General features: G+C 32.8%; 2 protein-coding genes across 2 annotated transcripts; one reads left to right on the top strand and one right to left on the bottom strand.

Moving 5' to 3' along the window:
• Window positions 1–1,536: 1,536 nt before the first annotated feature.
• On the bottom strand, window positions 1,537–4,847 carry LOC101493929 (pentatricopeptide repeat-containing protein At3g26630, chloroplastic). The gene is made up of 3 exons (XM_012713743.3): window positions 4,672–4,847; window positions 3,289–3,350; window positions 1,537–3,176 (listed from the first exon to the last, which is right to left on the bottom strand). Exon 3 carries the CDS (start codon window positions 3,169–3,171, stop codon window positions 1,756–1,758), a length of 1,416 nt encoding a protein of 471 aa, XP_012569197.1. The 5' UTR covers window positions 3,172–3,176; window positions 3,289–3,350; window positions 4,672–4,847; the 3' UTR covers window positions 1,537–1,755.
• Window positions 4,848–7,322: 2,475 nt separating this feature from the next.
• Window positions 7,323–10,785, top strand: LOC101493610 (glyceraldehyde-3-phosphate dehydrogenase A, chloroplastic). Its single transcript, XM_004493059.4, has 5 exons — window positions 7,323–7,572; window positions 7,707–7,823; window positions 8,799–9,109; window positions 9,718–9,962; window positions 10,094–10,785. The coding sequence occupies exons 1-5, from the start codon at window positions 7,531–7,533 to the stop codon at window positions 10,594–10,596; spliced, it is 1,218 nt and encodes a 405-aa protein (XP_004493116.1). The 5' UTR covers window positions 7,323–7,530; the 3' UTR covers window positions 10,597–10,785.
• Window positions 10,786–18,364: the final 7,579 nt, after the last annotated feature.

The following is an 18,364-nucleotide window of genomic DNA, read 5'->3' as shown; positions in this document are numbered from 1 at the left end:
GGGAAAGATTGAAGTTGGTCTTTAGTGACTCATAGGAAATAACATTACATTGTCTATAACACAAAGATCACAAACTAAACTACTCTGCCAACTGGTTAGCCATAGGAACGATGTGCAATTAAAAGCTGAGATCAACAGTTTTTGGAAGCAAATGTTCGGTTTTTTGGAAGCAAATCCTCCAAACTACCGCATATCTTGCTCTTCCCTTTCAGCTGGCACAAATTGAAGTTTTCTTTATTAGCAACAATTACTGGTATCCGATTGTTGTGAGAACATAAAAGATTAAATATATTTATAAAACCTCCCTTGGATTTGCAATGAAGCAGTAGAATGGAACTTACAATATTTCCTTGGAAACGTCTTATCTTTGAAACTAAAAAGAGAGTTTCTTGTTTTCATGAAAAGTAAGGTGGCAAATTCTCTGTAGAACCGTGTTAAAATAATTCATCTGGTGAATTGCCTTGTAGAACCTGGATTCTTTACAGTTGATTTTACTATGCTGCTGAATGTAGATCGTGACGATGGTTACACGGTAAAGCCCGGTGTTTCCGATTTGTTGCCTTGTATGTATTTATTATGTATGTATAAAGTATTCGTTTCAAGTTTTGGATCATTAATTTTTTTTATCAAATTATTATTATGTATGCTTAAATACAGGGACTTCAAATTCAGAGACTGGTATAAGCAAACAATAGTTCTAATCATGCTAGAGTTCAACAATATCATAATGACAAACTGTAAACTATTCTTATTCAAGTTTCAAGGAAGTCGAAGAGACTTACAAATACAAATATGGTAGCTGAAAAACTAATAATTTGATTAAAAATTAATATTAAATATATTAATTTTTAAATTTTTTATTTATTTATATTTCATTCAAGAATAGTATTTTATAGCCAATGTAGAAAGTCGAAGAGACTTCCAAGTACAAACATTTTATAGCCAACTTTAGTTTATAGAGGCCAAAACAAATTTGATGTATGTGATAGTAAATATAAATTAAATATATAAAATTTCTTTTACACATCTTTGTTTAAATTTTATTACTGAGATAGTACAATATAATGGTCAAAATTATGGAATACGATGATGGTTCCATATGAACTATCCTATTGGAAATGAGATTATTAATAGCCACGATCTTGGAAAGGTTGTGGTATGCTTTGCTAGCCGGTGGATTGACTACTCTAATTATTATCTATATATATTGAGGGAACTTATACAAATATCAACAAATGTGATGGTAAAATTTATAAGGTCAATAAATCTGTGTGAGTAATGTTGATCATACAGAAAATTGCATGTCCATCAAATCAATTTCAATACCACTACAAAGAAAGGAGTTTGAAAATGAATTGCAGCAAGCTGGCGCAACATTCCTTATTATTTTGCAGGACAAATAATAAAATAAATTACTTCAAGATCAACTTGATATCATTATATAATTCAAAAATATTAGCATCATTTTATAATTGTAAAAATAATGGGATATCTTTTAAATATATAAATCATTACTACAAATACCAAACACAATACTGACACATCGACATCAATAATAATTTGATAAAAAAAATTAATTAAATATAATTACATGTATCAATGTCGTGTTGGTGTTAGACACGTCACCTATTCAATTCAATTAGAATTGTCAATGCTGGAGAGATTATAATTCTAGCAGCACGTTATGCACATCATTAGAATCGTCCAATTATAGGCAGTCAAATCTTGACTTATGGATAAAGATACAATTTGAATTCAACGGTTGAAAATTGGTTGTGTGGAAATTGTAGAATGATCGAAAACTAATTCTGATAAATTTGAATTTCTATAATGCTTGTTTATGAATTTGTCTATGTCATCAATACCGGTGAGTTTGTTCTCTTGGAGCAATTCTGCAACATAATGATTTTCTTTCGTTGATAATGACATTGTATTCCCTAATGGGCAAATCTCATTCAACTCATTTGTACGAGTGTAGAGTTCAACCATGCATGTATAGTGTTCCAAGATAGGTGTTATGCCATAATGTTCTGTCATGAGACTGAAATATTTTTGTCCTACTTCCAAAGTTTTCATTTGAGCACAAACACTCAAAACACCAACAAAAGTGATAGCATCGGGAACTACATTAGCCTTCTCCATTTCTTCGAAAAGAGCTATCACTTCGTTCGTCAACCCGTGCACACCGAAGCTAGTAATCATTGTATTCCAAGTAGCCAAGTTTCTCACTTTCATTAAACCAAAAACTCTAACACCATCATCTAAACTACCACATTTGCTGTACATGTCAATAAGAGCAGTACCCAAGAAAGGTCCAAGTTCAAAACCATTCTTTAGAGCGAAATCATGAATCCGTCTTCCCAATTTGAGACTATCCAAATCAGTACAAGCTTTGATCAAACTCACCAAAGTGAACTCATTTGGCCTCACATTATCAAGCTGCATCCTTTCAAACAAATCAAAAGCCTTAATCTGTTGGTTATGTTTCACATACCCATCAATCATCGCCGACCACGAAACGACGTTTTTAGAAGGCATCACCTCAAATATTTCCCTTGCAGTGTCTAATTTCCCACAAGCAACAAGCCTAGAAATCGCGGTGGTCCACGACACAACATTTCTCACACGCATTTTATCAAACACCTTCCATCCATCATCAATATTCCCACACTTAAAGTAAAAATTCATCATATTGTTTTGCACATAAACATCACTCCAAAATCCCATTTTTACTGAAAGGCCATGTGTTAATCTTCCAAAATCAATTTCATTAGAAGCAATACAAGCATTTATAACAAAAGGGTAAGTAAATTTATCAGTTATAAAGCCATGACATAACATATCTTTAAACAAAAGAAGGGCTTTTTCAGGTGAACCACTTGTATTATAAGATCTAATCATGATATTCCAAGTGAACGTATCAGGGACAGTGAGTTGATCAAATACCAAAGTGGAATAATTCATTTTACCATATGAAGATGAGAGTTGACATAGCTTTCTGATAAGTAATTGGTCATGTGTGAGACCAAAACGAATTATTCTAGCATGAATTTGGTTTAGTTGTTTGAAATTGTTGCAATTTTGAAGAAACAAACGAGCTTCCTCTGAACAAAACCTTGTTTGTTGGGGTATGTTAACATTATATGGGGTGTAACATGATAATACCTTCATACCCACTGCATATAATAAAACTATCAGATTCAAACATCATAAGAGAACTATAAGTCTATTCATATTTAAATAACATGCTTGTATTTCTAAAGAGCTTACAAAATTTAAAGAATTTACCTGATATTTATGACATTATTCATCATTCTTCAAGTAAGCAAATGGCATATCCATCTTTATCCCTGAAACAAAGTGGAGTGCAAGAACATAATCATCCAGACATAGTTTTTCAAATGGTTGATTGATGTAAATTTTGGATAAGATAACATTTGTTTTAAACCAAGAAAATTCAAAGAAAGTGATGATCCAAAACATGTGTCTGGGGAATAAAGAGTAATATTAGTTGGTCTATTGAATGAAAATGTCGTTACAACCATAGCCATAAAATGAAATATCCACATGTGTCTAAATAATGGTATTTTCTATACTTCAAACTAGGGGAGAACTATTAGAATAGTCCCTTAAAAGTATATGACACTGTTATTTTGATATCTGACTCAGTAAAATACTTACATTAGTCATCGAATTATCAAAATTACAGTTTCTAATGTTACAACCATCATAAAATATTTTGACGGTAAATTTTATCTTTCAAAGACTTTTATGATAGAAAGTTGTATCTTTTAGGGACTATTTTGATAATTCGAGGACTAATTTTGTTTTTTTGTCGAGTTAGGGACCAAAATGACAACAAGTTATACTTTCACTTTGAGACACTAAAATAGTGGTTTTTACTTCAAACTAGTCCTCCCATTCCACATAATTTGTAACGGATTGAAGTAATTGAATTAGTTTGAAATTAATCGAAGTTCATAGGTAATGTGGACAATAAAATCATTGATCGAATTTGTAATTGATCTGATTTATCAATCTGAACTAAACGGAGAACGTCCCACCAAGACGTCGAACAAAACAACACTTCACTCAAATGATAAAATTGCAGAAAACGCCAAAGAAAAACCAAATCTATATGGAAACATTTTATTTAGATAAAGTATGAGAAAAACCATGCAAATGAGTAATTTTGAGCTAATGAAATGACTCCGAACTACCCCTCTTAAGTGAATAGGAAAGAAGGAAGAAAGAAATACTGTGAAAATTTAAAATTTAAGTTGTACAATATTTTTTTTATGGAACATATCAACTGAGAAGTTTACAATGAGAGTGTGAGTTGATTAAATCTTGAGCATATAACCATAAATCAATATAACTAAAATTCTACCATAAGTCAACAAAGACACACGTGATTATCAAATTGTTTAAATTAAATTAAAAGGCACAATGGAATGAATAAAAAAAATAAACGTAATAATTCGAAAATGAAATTTTCATCTGAATAAAGAAATAGCATAAAATTCGAACATGTAAAACGAAGCGGGGGCGAAGATACTAAAAAGGAACAGATCCGTAAAATTGAAAGAATGATAATGATAATACGTATGAAGCTATAAATGGAACCGAAGAAGAAGAAGAAGAAGTTGAGAAAAAGAGGGGAAATCTGACCTGTGTAATGGGAGTAGAGATACCGTGGAAAGTGTTTGTGTTGTGGTTGGTTTGGGTTTGGGTTTGGGTGAGAGGGATGATGAGAGAGAAAGAATGAGGCATGGAAGTGGTTGTTGTGGTTTGGGATACAAAAGGGATAATTTTTGCTGTGTTTCTTGCGGGCGGTGAATTCTAAGAACGCGAGGGTATTTTTCAACTATGTCTTCTTTTCGTTTAAAACTATGTTTTACAACATGTAATTTCTTTTTATAATAAATAAAAATAATTTAAAAACTAAATTATATTAATAAAATTAATAAAATAATATATTATATAATTTTAATAATTTCTTTCTATTTGGCTGTCTAAAGATAAATTATTAATTTTGTTCTGTTAACAATTTTTTTAATATTTTTTTCTCTTATTTTAAATTTAATAAATAAAAGATAAAGATCAATCCAAAGAAATTCAATTTTTTTAAAGAATTTGATGAAAACTTATATATACATCGGAAAGACATTTTAGTGAATAGTTAATTTTTTTAAAATTATTTTTTAATTTATTAAATCTAAAATAGAAGAAAAAATAAGATAGATCATTAACAAAATAAAATAAAGTTATTAATTTATTTGTAATTGTAAAATAAGAGAGATTGTCAAAATAATATAATATGTTTTTTTTTTTTGCTACATTATTCAGCTATATTAATTTTGATAATTATACTACATTATTCAATCTCATTAATTTTAATGAATTTTTAAACTTTTTCCTCTTAAATATTTATTTTTAATTAATTTTTAATAAAAAAATTATAAATTTTTATATGAGAAATCTTTATAATATTATAAATATATCTAAAAAAATCATTCAAACTTTTTAAAAAATACATATGAATTAACTCAAAAGCATATATTAACAATGAAAATATAAAATATATTTTGATTTGTTTAAAGCATATACAAAAAAAATATATAAGAATTTAAAAGATGGGGATCTTGTCCGAGCAAAACAATATTTTATTTAAAAGGGTTGTTACTGTTGGAAACTTATCTGTTATTATCTCAAGTATCAAGACTTTGTATTGGGATGGTTCATTAATAGGGAAGATAAACACTCATATTTAAGTTTCTTTAATTGGTGTTTAATCCCATCAGCCGTAAGCACTTTGTATGAAAGATATTTGTATCTGAATTAGAGTATCTTTTTGTTTCGGTTGAATAAAATTTGTTGCTTATCAAAAAAATAATAATACAAGAATAAAAATATATTATCTAAAAGTATACAATATAAGGCTTTTTTAGCATATAAGGTCAAAATATTATTTTAATGAATAAATATGATTGATAAATATTTAAAAAATATTTTAGTAATATATTTATTTATTATAAAATTTAAAGTTGTTACATATATTTGAAGCACAAATACTCACTTTCATTAAACCAAAAACTCTAACACGATCATATAGAATTATAAGTTTACTGCATATAATAAAACTATCACATTCAAATATCATAATAGAACTATAAGTCTATTCATATTTAAATAACATGTTTGTATCTAAAAAGTGTTTATAAAATGACAACATAAAATAGTGGTTTATCCTTGAAACTAGTCCTCCTATTCCACATAATTTGTAATAGATTGAAATAACTGAATGAATTCGTAATTAATCCAAATTCATAGAACTATAAGAAGAAACAAAACAGTGCAATTTGGAGTCCAACTTGTGAGCAAACATCGAACCCAACTTGGAACTCCAATGAAGAGTGGCCATAACATGACTCTTTGTCCGTTAGTATCTCCTATCACATATTAATTTGTTTGTCATTTTTCTTAATCTTATTCTAATAAAGTAAACAATTTATTTTAAAAAATAAATAGAATATTATCAATTATTGATTAATAAATTAAAGATAGATATTATAGTTACATATGAGCAAACAATGAATATTGAAAAATAATTTAAATTTTTTCTTCATTTTATACTCTATATTTTCTAGTCACTTTAGACAAATTTGTTTTTTTTTGTTATCCATGTTGTCCACATATTTAATCTATATTAATTTTTGTTTTGTAATTTTTATACTTTCTACCTATGAATCTGTAAAAGTTGAATAATTTCTAGAAGTTATTATTCTACATCCAAATTATCTTATATTATAAATAACATTACCAGTTAAACAGATTTTTCCTAATAAAAAAGAAGGTTAAAATAAATATATCAAACTAAGAAAAAAGTAGTCCTATTCTTATTAAAAACCAATTAAGGAAAGTGTAGAATTTCATAGAATTTTATTGTCCATTGATATAATTTGAAAACCCGAAAGCTTAATCCATTTAAGATTTCACAAAATTAAAGTCCAACACTCAAATTACAAAAGAAAAAAAAAATAAACCTTAATTTGAGTTCTGAAATTGTAACTTCGATCAATTTAGAATTTTAAATTTATAAAATATTAAGTTACTCTTTTACATTTTTTAACCCATTAGCAAAAAGTTCCATAAGATAGTTTGATAGAAAAACTATTATGAGTGATTTTAAACAATTTAAGAAAACAACTTATAATTTGAAGAACAAAAATAGTAGTTTACTTGGAAAAATATGAGTGAGTGAGAGTGATATCATGATTGGACTTGGAAGCACAAAAACAAAGCATGAATTACAGCCATTCATTGAATGAAAATGCTATCCAAAATCTAATCCTTACTTGGTTGGGCTCATGAGTCACAACCACACATCCACGTTGACACCTCTTACTCGATCACTTCACTTTATAGTACATAATAATAACATTACATGTAACTAAGAATTTGTTTCCCTTGCAAAGCTCAATACTACAACTTCAAAAAAATCACTTTTTCTTTCTTGTAGACTTAATCATGGCTTCGGCTACTCTCTCTGTAGCCAAACCAACTCTTAAGGTTCAACATATATTACTCATTATTTTTTCTAATGTTTCATTAATGTAGTGCATCTTTATAAGTTCATATTAACTAGTAGCACAATTTTGTGGTAAAACTTATAATCATTTTTTTTCTTCTTTTGATGTATTCAGGGAAATGGTAAAGGCTTTTCTGAATTCTCTGGTCTCAGAAACTCAACAGGATATCTTCCATTTTCTAGAAAAACTTCAGATGACTTCCATTCTGTTGTTTCCTTCCAAACCAATGCAGTAAGTTCCTATCTCCAATGAGTTGATGACAATTTTATAGTAAGATAATAAGATATATTGTGACTTAAGTATGTGAAATATACAAGAATTTTTCATAATCATCAAATCTAGTTTGACTTTTTTAGTGGTTCACTTAATGTTTTCTATGAATGATCTATCTTGAACATCATAAATGTATAGCTCTTAAATTATGTAACAAGTCGATACACATTCTTTCTATTTTAAGAATTTGACTTTGTAACTTCAAATCCTAACTGAAACATTTGTAAAACTACCATTAATGTCATCGTTATTAATAATTATTTCCTCTTCTCTAATTTTGTTTAAAAAAAAGTATTTTAGATTTCATATTTTGGCTGATCTATGTGTTGCACCAAATCAGATCACATTAATGTCAATCCATGTGTTGCACCAAAAGTACACATATTCATCAATTTGTAAATGTTCTTCTTTTTCTTCCATGTCTAGGGAGCTAGATACATCAGAGTTTGAACTAGGCCTTTCACTATTTATTTATTTAAACAAGGAAACGAAACACCACAAGGATGAAAAAATTCATGATTTGTTAAATATATGTGATGATATCCAATAAATACTCATGTCATGTATATGATTGGTCTATGATGATATCCAAGAATTGATTTAAAGAATTAAGGGGCATGTTTTACAATTTTTCATCTATCTATCTATATACATTTATTTGTATAAAGTGTGAGCTTATCACTAAGAATTTGAAATTGTAACTTTAAGAAACAATTCAATTCTCTTTAAATATAGTTGTAAAGTGATTATTAGTATCGCTTTAATTAATACTACATCTGACATTTTTTATAAGAAACAGTTGAATCAACAAATATAAACTAAATATATCAAGTATTGTTGGCTCAATTGTTTATAAAAAGTACGGGAGGGAGTATTAATTGCCACTTCCCAAATAGTTTAAAAAAATAAAAATAAATGTATGTACATTTGAAGGTTGGGAGCAATGGAGGATACAAGAGAGGAGGTGTTGTAGTGGAAGCAAAACTGAAGGTAGCAATAAATGGATTTGGAAGGATTGGAAGGAACTTCTTGAGATGTTGGCATGGTCGTAAAGAGTCACCACTTGATGTCATTGCCATCAATGACACTGGAGGTGTTAAGCAAGCTTCTCACCTTCTCAAGTATGATTCCACTCTTGGAATCTTTGATGCTGATGTTAAGCCTGTTGGCAATGATGCTATCTCTGTTGATGGAAAGGTCATTCAAGTTGTCTCCAACCGCAACCCCTCAAACCTTCCTTGGAAGTAAGCTTCTCCCTCTCATTCATTCATTTGATTGCAAAGCAACTCTTGTCCTCTGTTTGGTTTCACAAAAGTTTTTACTTTACTTAGAAATAGAAATTGTTTATCAACATGGTATGAATAACTTAGTAGATGTTAAATGAGTTTGGATCTTCATGAAGATCCCAACTCATTTAACATGGTATTGAAGTTGTGTTTGAGTCCGACATTGCTAAGGTTTTTGGTTGTGCATTGTATATATGTACTTTGGCACCCTCGTCTCAAAGTTTTTGGAAGTGAGACTCAAGTTCATTTAACAATTGATACTTGAGTCTCGTAAGTATGTGGTTAGAGATTCGATCTCTTGCAAGTACGTATGGAAAAATATCTATTAAGAGATATCAACCACTTAAACGGCTCACAATTATAACTCATGAGATTAATCTCTGTAGTTGCATATTCCTTTAAAAGAATCACAGTTATCACATGAGATTGTGGTGTGTAAAAAGATATCTCAGTTCAAAAAAGATGGAAATGATTTTCTCAAACCAAATATATTCTAATTTGTTAAAGTATATGTAGAGATAAAAGAAATATATGATATGACGCATGAAATGATGTTGGTATTGCAGGGAGTTGGGGATAGACTTGGTGATTGAAGGAACTGGAGTGTTTGTGGACAGAGAAGGTGCAGGGAAGCACATTGAAGCAGGAGCTAAGAAAGTGCTCATCACAGCACCTGGAAAAGGAGATATCCCAACTTATGTGGTTGGTGTCAATGCTGATGCTTACACTCATGATGAAGCCATCATCAGCAATGCTTCTTGCACCACTAACTGCCTTGCTCCCTTTGTCAAGGTCCTTGATCAGAAATTTGGTAATGTACCTTCTAACCAATCACAAAAAGTTATTTTTATAAAAATAACTTATGATATGTTCAGTTTTTCAAATAAACGTTTAATTAAGCTGTTTATAGTATTCGTACATTTCTAACATATTCGGTGATAGGTATCATCAAGGGTACCATGACTACCACTCACTCCTACACCGGGGACCAAAGGCTACTTGACGCTAGCCACCGCGACCTAAGGCGTGCGAGGGCAGCAGCACTCAACATAGTCCCAACTTCAACCGGAGCAGCAAAGGCAGTAGCCCTTGTCCTCCCAACACTCAAAGGCAAGCTCAATGGTATTGCACTTCGTGTGCCAACACCTAACGTTTCGGTGGTGGACCTCGTCGTTCAAGTCACAAAAAAGACCTTTGCTGAGGAAGTGAATGAGGCATTTAGAGAGAGTGCAGCCAATGAGCTAAATGGTATTCTCTCAGTTTGTGATGAGCCACTTGTGTCTGTAGATTTTAGGTGCACTGATGTGTCCTCAACCGTTGACTCATCGTTGACTATGGTCATGGGAGATGATCTGGTTAAGGTGATTGCTTGGTATGATAATGAATGGGGTTACTCACAAAGGGTTGTTGATTTGGCTGACATTGTTGCCAATAATTGGAAGTGAGAGCCAAAATTAAGTTTGTTAATTTGTTATATATATAATATATATGTTATGTATCATGTGCCATTGTAATTTTGTACACTTCTTGCTTCATTTTTCTTTTACCTTTCTAAACTTGTATTGAGAAATAGAACTATCAATTTTCTCTTGCTCCTCATTCTGCAATAAAAAATTTTACCCTTGAAATCAAAATGTTGATACTAGGCCTCCAAATCTATAGGCACAATTTCACATTGTTATCTTTTAAGCATTATCAATTTTATAAATTTAGTGCAGCTTAGTTGTGGCAAAGAATGACATTTCATTGAATAAAAGTAACCTATAGAGATAGAGATATTGCATAAAATTAATCCTACAAAGTCATTTGGTGTCAATGATATTGTTGATATGATTAGCTGGTGGATATTTGAGGTGTTGTTTGAGTGTAAGGTGAAGGTAAGATAAGGGAATTGATCATCAGAAAATACCACATAATATGATGTGTATATCTTATGTATTTGAGGATCAAAACACTTATAAGCATATTCAGATGAAGAATATCGTTAAAATTATGACACTTATAAGCATATTCAGATGAAGAATATCGTTAAAATTATGGACAGGCAAATCATTTCAAATAAAATTATGAGATCCTTTAATTATATCATCTGATAAAGGCTTACTAGTGTAATTGGCTCATCTGTTCTCAAGCGGCACACCTTTTGTTTACGCGGGTCTAGAGAACTACATTGTTGGATCGACGAGTCATTAAAATATTTGGTTTAACTTCGTGACGTGACATACACAACACGAAATATGTCACTAAAGAAAGAAATAATAGTACGAAGATTTCTAAGAATGAAAGAGACAAGTCATGGAAAACTAAAAGCTTTGTAGGACGAGGTCGTGTTAATAATCCATGTCAATTACATGATGAATGACCAAAGGCGGAAGCGTACCTGTGGGAATTGCCATTGATGAAATCCTGGGATGATGATGATAGAGCCAATGGGTTGGGTGATCTTCCTCAGCAAAACACCCTGAAGACCTTGCTCTCTTGATGGGGATTGAGAGAACCAGAGAGTTTTCTCCTTTAGGGTTTTGAAACTGAATAGTCTTGTTGTGTTTGCCTTAGGGACCATTACCCCTATATATAACTATTATTAGTTATATCCCAAATTGCAGTATTTCCAATTCAGCCCCTCATTAAATTAGAAACTGCCTGGTATCTACACTATTAATTTTCATAACCATTATGCTCTTTAGCCATAAACTATTATATTTTATTTGACCCCTAGTTTATTGGCTAATTATATAATGACCCTAACACACTTTATTAATTAATTACGTATGTGACCCATAAATCTTACAATCTCCCACTGGTCACACATGTATCCTTAGGAGTGTGTTAGACTTTATGACGTCAAAAATGTCATTATAATTACCTTGAGTATAATCCAAATTGTCCCGTCCATTAATCATATCAGCACATGGAACCAAAGAGGCTTTCGTCATAATAAGCATAACTAAACCCATCAATGATCACCCGTACTGACACAACTAAATGACATAGACCCATTATGAAAAGTGTAGCATGAAAATTACATGAAGTTGGTCAATGCATGTCAATTTTCAACTGGTCCTACTTTATCGAATGAGATCATACCATAACTTAAATGTACAAAGTAACCAAAAACTGAATACTTTAAACTTTATTTCTGATCAGAAAGTCCAAATACAATGTATTTGTACTTTACAATTAAACATAGAACATGAATTACATAATGGACGAAACTCCCACTAAAATCAAGATTCCTCAAACTGTAGCACACCCATGTGAGCAGTATGCTCATGAAAGACCTTGGGTGGTAGACCTTTAGTGAGTGGATCCGCAATCATGGAGTTTGTCCTTAAGTGTTCTATGGATATCTGTCCACTTTGTACCTTCTCTTTAACAACTAGGAACTTAATGTCAATGTGCTTTGACTTGGTTGAGCTCCTATTATTGTTAGAATACAGGACTGCTGATCTATTGTCACAATACAACTTGAGTGGTCTTTCAATCCCTTCAACTATTTGCAGCCCCGTGACAAAATTTCTCAGCCAAATGCCCTGGTCAGATGCCTCATGAATTGCTACGAATTCTGCTGCCATGGTTGATGAAGCAGTAAGACCTTGCTTGGCACTACGCCAAGAAACTGCTCCACCAGCTAACAGAAAGACATAGCCTGAAGTTGATCTTAAGCTGTCTTGGCATCCCGCAAAATCCGAGTCAGAGTACCCAGTGATCTCTAACTGGTCTGACCTCCTATATGTGAGCATGTAGTTTCTTGTTCTCTTCAAATATCTCATGACCCTCTTGGCTGCTTTCCAATGGTCAAGACCTGGATTGCTTAAATATCTGCCTAAAATCCCTACTATGAACGCTATGTCTGGACGCGTACATACTTGGGCATACATAAGACTCCCTACAGCTGAAGCATAAGGGATCTTTTGCATTTCTTGAATTTCCAAACTTCCCTTAGGGCACTGTTTGAGACTAAACTTGTCTCCCTTAGCAACTGGGGTGTCCCCTGGTTTGCAATCCTGTAACCCAAACCTTTTGAGAACCTTATCGATATAGCTCTTTTGTGACAATCCAAGAATACCTCGAGATCTGTCTCGGTGTATCTGAATTCCTAATACAAAAGAGGCGTCACCAAGATCTTTCATCTCAAAATGCTTTGATAGAAATTTCTTAGTTTCGTGCAACATGCCTATATCGTTAGTGGCAAGCAGTATGTCATCAACATACAAGACCAGGAAAATATGTCTGCTCCCACTGAACTTATGATACACACAATCATCAACTGTATTCATCTCAAAACCAAATGAGAGAATTACTTGATGAAATTTATGGTACCATTGACGAGAAGCTTGTTTTAGCCCATAAATGGATTTTCTTAGTTTGCACACCATATTCTTTGGGTCTCCCAACACAAAGTTTTCTGGCTGCACCATATAGATCGTCTCATCAATGTCGCCATTGAGAAAAGCTGTTTTTACATCCATTTGATGAAGCTCCAAATTAAAGTGAGCAACAAGAGCCATGATTATTCTTAAAGAGTCCTTCGATGAAACCGGAGAGAAAGTCTCTTTATAATCAATCCCTTCCTTTTGAGTATAACCCTTAGCTACAAGACGTGCCTTATATCTCTCCACATTACCATTGGAATCCCGCTTGGTTTTAAAAATCCATTTGCAACCAATGGGTTTCTTTCCTTCAGGTAATGGGATAAGTTCCCAAACTGAATTGTCTTGCATAGACTTGTACTCCTCATTCATTGCTTCGATCCACTTATCTGAACGAGAATCTTGCATGGCTTGATGAAAGTTGACTGGGTCGTCTTCCGTCATGCCAACATTTTCCTCTACCTCATTGATAAATACTACATAATCATCCGAAATAGCATTTTTCCTTTCTCTAGTGGATCTCCGCAATGGAGCTGGCTCTTGAGGCACTTGTTCTTGAGGATCTTGAATTTGATCTGGATTTTGTTCTTCCTGAACAACCAGATCATCTTGAGTTTGTTCAATAATGGGAAAGTCAATTGGTGGAAGAATCAGTTCTGGAATTGTTACCGATTCTTCCTCAAAGACAAAATCTTTAACCTTAATCTTCCCCCCAAACTCAATATCCTCAAAGAACGTTGCCGTTCCCGTCTCAAAAATTGTTCTCAAATTAGGATCATAAAATTTATAGCCCCTTGATTTTTCTGAGTACCCTATAAAATAGCTGCTAATTGTTCGGGGTTCAAATTTCTTTTCATTCGGCCTATAAGGCCTTGCCTCAGCTGGACATCCCCAAACATGAAGGTGCTTCAGACTAGGCTTACGCCCAATCCAAAGCTCATAAGGTGTTTTAGCCGCTGCCTTAGTTGGTACTCTATTAAGAATGTATGCTGCTGTTTTTAATGCCTCTCCCCAGAGTGACTCTGGCAAGGTGGAATGACAAATCATACTCCTTACCATATCCTTAAGAGTCCTGTTTCGTCTTTCAGCTACACCATTCATGCTGGGTGACCCCGGCATAGTGTATTGTGGGACGATTCCACATTCCTCTAGGTATTTGGCAAATGGTCCCGGACGTTGTTCACCTGAACCGTCATATCTGCCGTAGTATTCACCACCACGATCAGATTTGACCTTTTTAATTCTTTTATTAAGTTGATTCTCAACTTCTGCCTTAAAGGATTTGAACACGTCTATTGATTGGGACTTTTCGTGAATTAGGTAAAGGTAGGCATATCTAGAATAATCGTCTATGAATGATATAAAATATTGTTGACCATTCCAAGAAGGAGTTGGAAATGGCCCACAGATGTCCGTATGTATCAATTCTAAGACGTCTGTAGCTCTATATGCGCCTAATTTCTTATCTTTAGTCTGTTTTCCTTTAATGCATGCTACACAAACGTTAAAGTCTGTGAAGTCAATGGAATCTAAAATTCCATCTGACACAAGTCGTTCAACTCTATTTTTAGAGATGTGACCTAGACGCTTGTGCCAAAGCACCCCTGAATTGAAATTGTCAATTTTCCGCTTAGTACCACGTGATTCCACATTCAAGGTTTCATTATAGTTAGCCACAGTTTCCAACAAATAAAGATTATCATAACCAGAAAGTAAACCGGTTCCAACAACATTCGAATTTAAAGACAAAGTAAATTCTTTATTCCCGAATGAACAATAATATCCTGATTTGTCCAAATAAGAAATAGAGATCAAATTCCGTCTAAATGACGGTACAACAAAAGTGTCTTTTAAATCCAAATAATGACCGGAACTTAATAATAATCTAAATTTTCCTATGGCTTCAACTTCTACCTTCTTCCCATCTCCTACATAGATCCATCTTTCAGTATCACTAGGCTTTCGGAAGTTCAGGCAACCCTGCATTGAAACACTGATGTTAGTAGTTGCACCAGAGTCTAACCACCAAGTGTTTCTAGGTACTGAAGCTAAATTAACCTCAGAACAGACCAAAGACAGAATCATACCTTTCTTAACACGCCAAGCGTGATATTTGGCACAATCCTTCTTCACGTGTCCAGAACTCCTGCAGAAGAAGCAGTTGTTATCCTTAGTCTGCTTCTTTTGTTCTGGACCCTTAGCAGCAGCTTTGTTCTTGGGCTCCTCAATTCTTTTCCTTTTGCCCTTGTCTTTAGAGATGCTAGTAAAGTGAGCACTTTCAGTCCTATCTTGCTTCAGCCTGTCCTCTTCTTGCACACATAATGAAATGAGCTCATTAAGAGTCCATTTCTCCTTTTGACAATTATAAGTCACCTTAAACTGACTGAATTGCGAAGGAAGAGACAGCAATACTAAATGAATGAGTAAGTCATCTGACAACTCAAGCTTTAGACCTTTAAGCTTAGAAGCAATGTTGGACATCATCATAATGTGCTCTCTTATATTTCCCTTGCCTTGATACTTCATGGAAATTAAATTCTGAAGCAAAGAACTTGTTTCAGCCTTATCACTTTTTACAAAGCGTTTTTCCATCTCAACAACTGTAACTATCTCATTCGAGACAGCACCTCTAAAGACCTCAGGAATGCTACGCTTTATGATCATAAGACTTATGCGATTTGAGTGATCCCATTTCTCATACTCTAATTTTTCTTCAGAAGAACTAGAGTCCTTAGGAGTAGAGGGTTTATCAATTCTCAATGCAAGGTCCAGATCCATGCAGCCAAGAACAATCAAAATGTTCTCTTTCCATTCCTTAAAATTTGTCCCATTAAGGACAGGAACAAAACTCAAATTTGCAGATATGGAAGCAACCAATGCTGTGAATTAAATAAAGAACGAAACTTAGAAACTCACATTATAGGAAAATAAATCAATAAATAAATAAATACATATGTTCAAATCATGGAATTTAACCCATCTCAAGATACCCAGTGCACCATTGATGTCAAGTCTTTGGACAGTAACACCAACTGCTAGTGGTACTCTTGTTGCAACGATCAAATATTGACAATAAGACATGTCAAACAATAAACCTTCCTTTGGGCCGATTTACTGCTCACATGTATACCAAATAATTGTCACACATTTATCATCGCAGGTGTCCCATGTAATTCTGCCAAATGTTAACCTTCCTTTGGGCCGGTCAATACCCGCATGAATAAGCATATACACAACCATTTGATACCTTTCACGAGCAACTTAGACAAGAGAGGTCACTTTGGCGACGTCAAGTTTCAATTAACTCATTCAAAATGTCAAACTTGACTTGAACATATATTTATTATATCCAAATAAAACAATATTTAAAAAAAAAAATATTGTTCACTAATATAAATATTATTTCATTAGTATTTGATAATAAAAAATAAAAAAAATTGCTAAATTTTCGGTCATTCTTAAAATCCCACTTTCAAAAAAAAAAAACCGTTCCTTCCTCTCTCTATAACAAAAGTTTTAATTTTTTGTATACCCAACACAGACCCATTTTGTTTTTGCGTTTGCTTTGATCTTGCAATGAAAAAAAAAAAAAAAATTGGATTTTGAGAGTAGTGTTAATGGTGGGGTTAATGGGTCTGTATGTGGAAGGACTTGGTGTGAATTGGGGAACTCAAGCAACACACCAGTTACCCCCTGAAACTGTGGTTCATATGTTGAAGGATAATGGGATTAAAAAAAAAGTGAAACTTTTTGATGCTGATGATACTACAATGAGCGCTTTGGCTGGTAGTGGAATTGAAGTTATGGTTGCTATCCCAAATAATCAGCTTGCTGTTATGAATGATTATAAGCGTGCTCAACAATGGGTTAAGAAGAATGTTACTCGTTATAACTTCCATGGTGGAGTTAATATTTTTTAATCCCACGAAGCCACGATGAATAGGTGGTGGAGAATATAGAATAAAAACCCAACAGAAAAACAATGAAATAAGGGATCAAAATTCCAAATTTTATTATCAAATAAAATTTGGATGTCACAGATTGTAGTTCCACCGATATCCAAATTCCCAAATTACAAACCCTAAGATTTCAATCATGTCAAAATTCCCAAATTGAATTCTAAAACAAAGATAATAACCGAATTTCATCATGAATTAAACATGGTAGGCTCTGATACCAATTGTTAATAATCCATGTCAATTACATGATGAATGACCAAAGGCGGAAGCGTACCTGTGGGAATTGCCATTGACGAAATCCTGGGATGATGATGATAGAGCCAATGGGTTGGGTGATCTTCCTCAGCAAAACACCCTGAAGACCTTGCTCTCTTGATGGGGATTGAGAGAACCAGAGAGTTTTCTCCTTTAGGGTTTTGAAACTGAATAGTCTTGTTGTGTTTGCCTTGGGGACCATTACCCCTATATATAACTATTATTAGTTATATCCCAAATTGCAGTATTTCCAATTCAGCCCCTCATTAAATTAGAAACTGCCTGGTATCTACACTATTAATTTTCATAACCATTATGCTCTTTAGCCATAAACTATTATATTTTATTTGACCCCTAGTTTATTGGCTAATTATATAATGACCCTAACACACTTTATTAATTAATTACATATGTGACCCATAAATCTTACAGGTCGCACAACTAAAAGCTTTGACATAATGAAATATTTCTTCACACTACAGTTAACACCGTGCATCTCTAAAGAAAGATCATCGAATAAGTCGAAAAGAGATCTTCCAAAATTCAAAATCTCATTTAGCTTAAAACTCTACAAACACTTAAAAATGTCACAACAATATCATTTGAAGACTAAAACAACGAGAGAA

Source organism: Cicer arietinum, chromosome 3 (assembly GCF_000331145.2).
Source record: "Cicer arietinum cultivar CDC Frontier isolate Library 1 chromosome 3, Cicar.CDCFrontier_v2.0, whole genome shotgun sequence".
Taxonomy (NCBI): Eukaryota; Viridiplantae; Streptophyta; class Magnoliopsida; order Fabales; family Fabaceae; genus Cicer; species Cicer arietinum.
The sequence above is the reverse complement of the archived record's forward strand: the minus strand, read 5'-3'. Positions and strand labels throughout refer to the sequence as shown.

Coding starts and splice junctions, on each gene's coding strand:
- LOC101493929 (XM_012713743.3), bottom strand. CDS start 3,171: ATGAAGGTATTATCATGTTACACCCCATATAATGTTAACATACCCCAA.
- LOC101493610 (XM_004493059.4), top strand. CDS start 7,531: ATGGCTTCGGCTACTCTCTCTGTAGCCAAACCAACTCTTAAG. Junction 7,573..7,706: donor TAGCCAAACCAACTCTTAAG/GTTCAACATATA, acceptor TGATGTATTCAG/GGAAATGGTAAAGGCTTTTC. Junction 9,963..10,093: donor GGTCCTTGATCAGAAATTTG/GTAATGTACCTT, acceptor ATTCGGTGATAG/GTATCATCAAGGGTACCATG.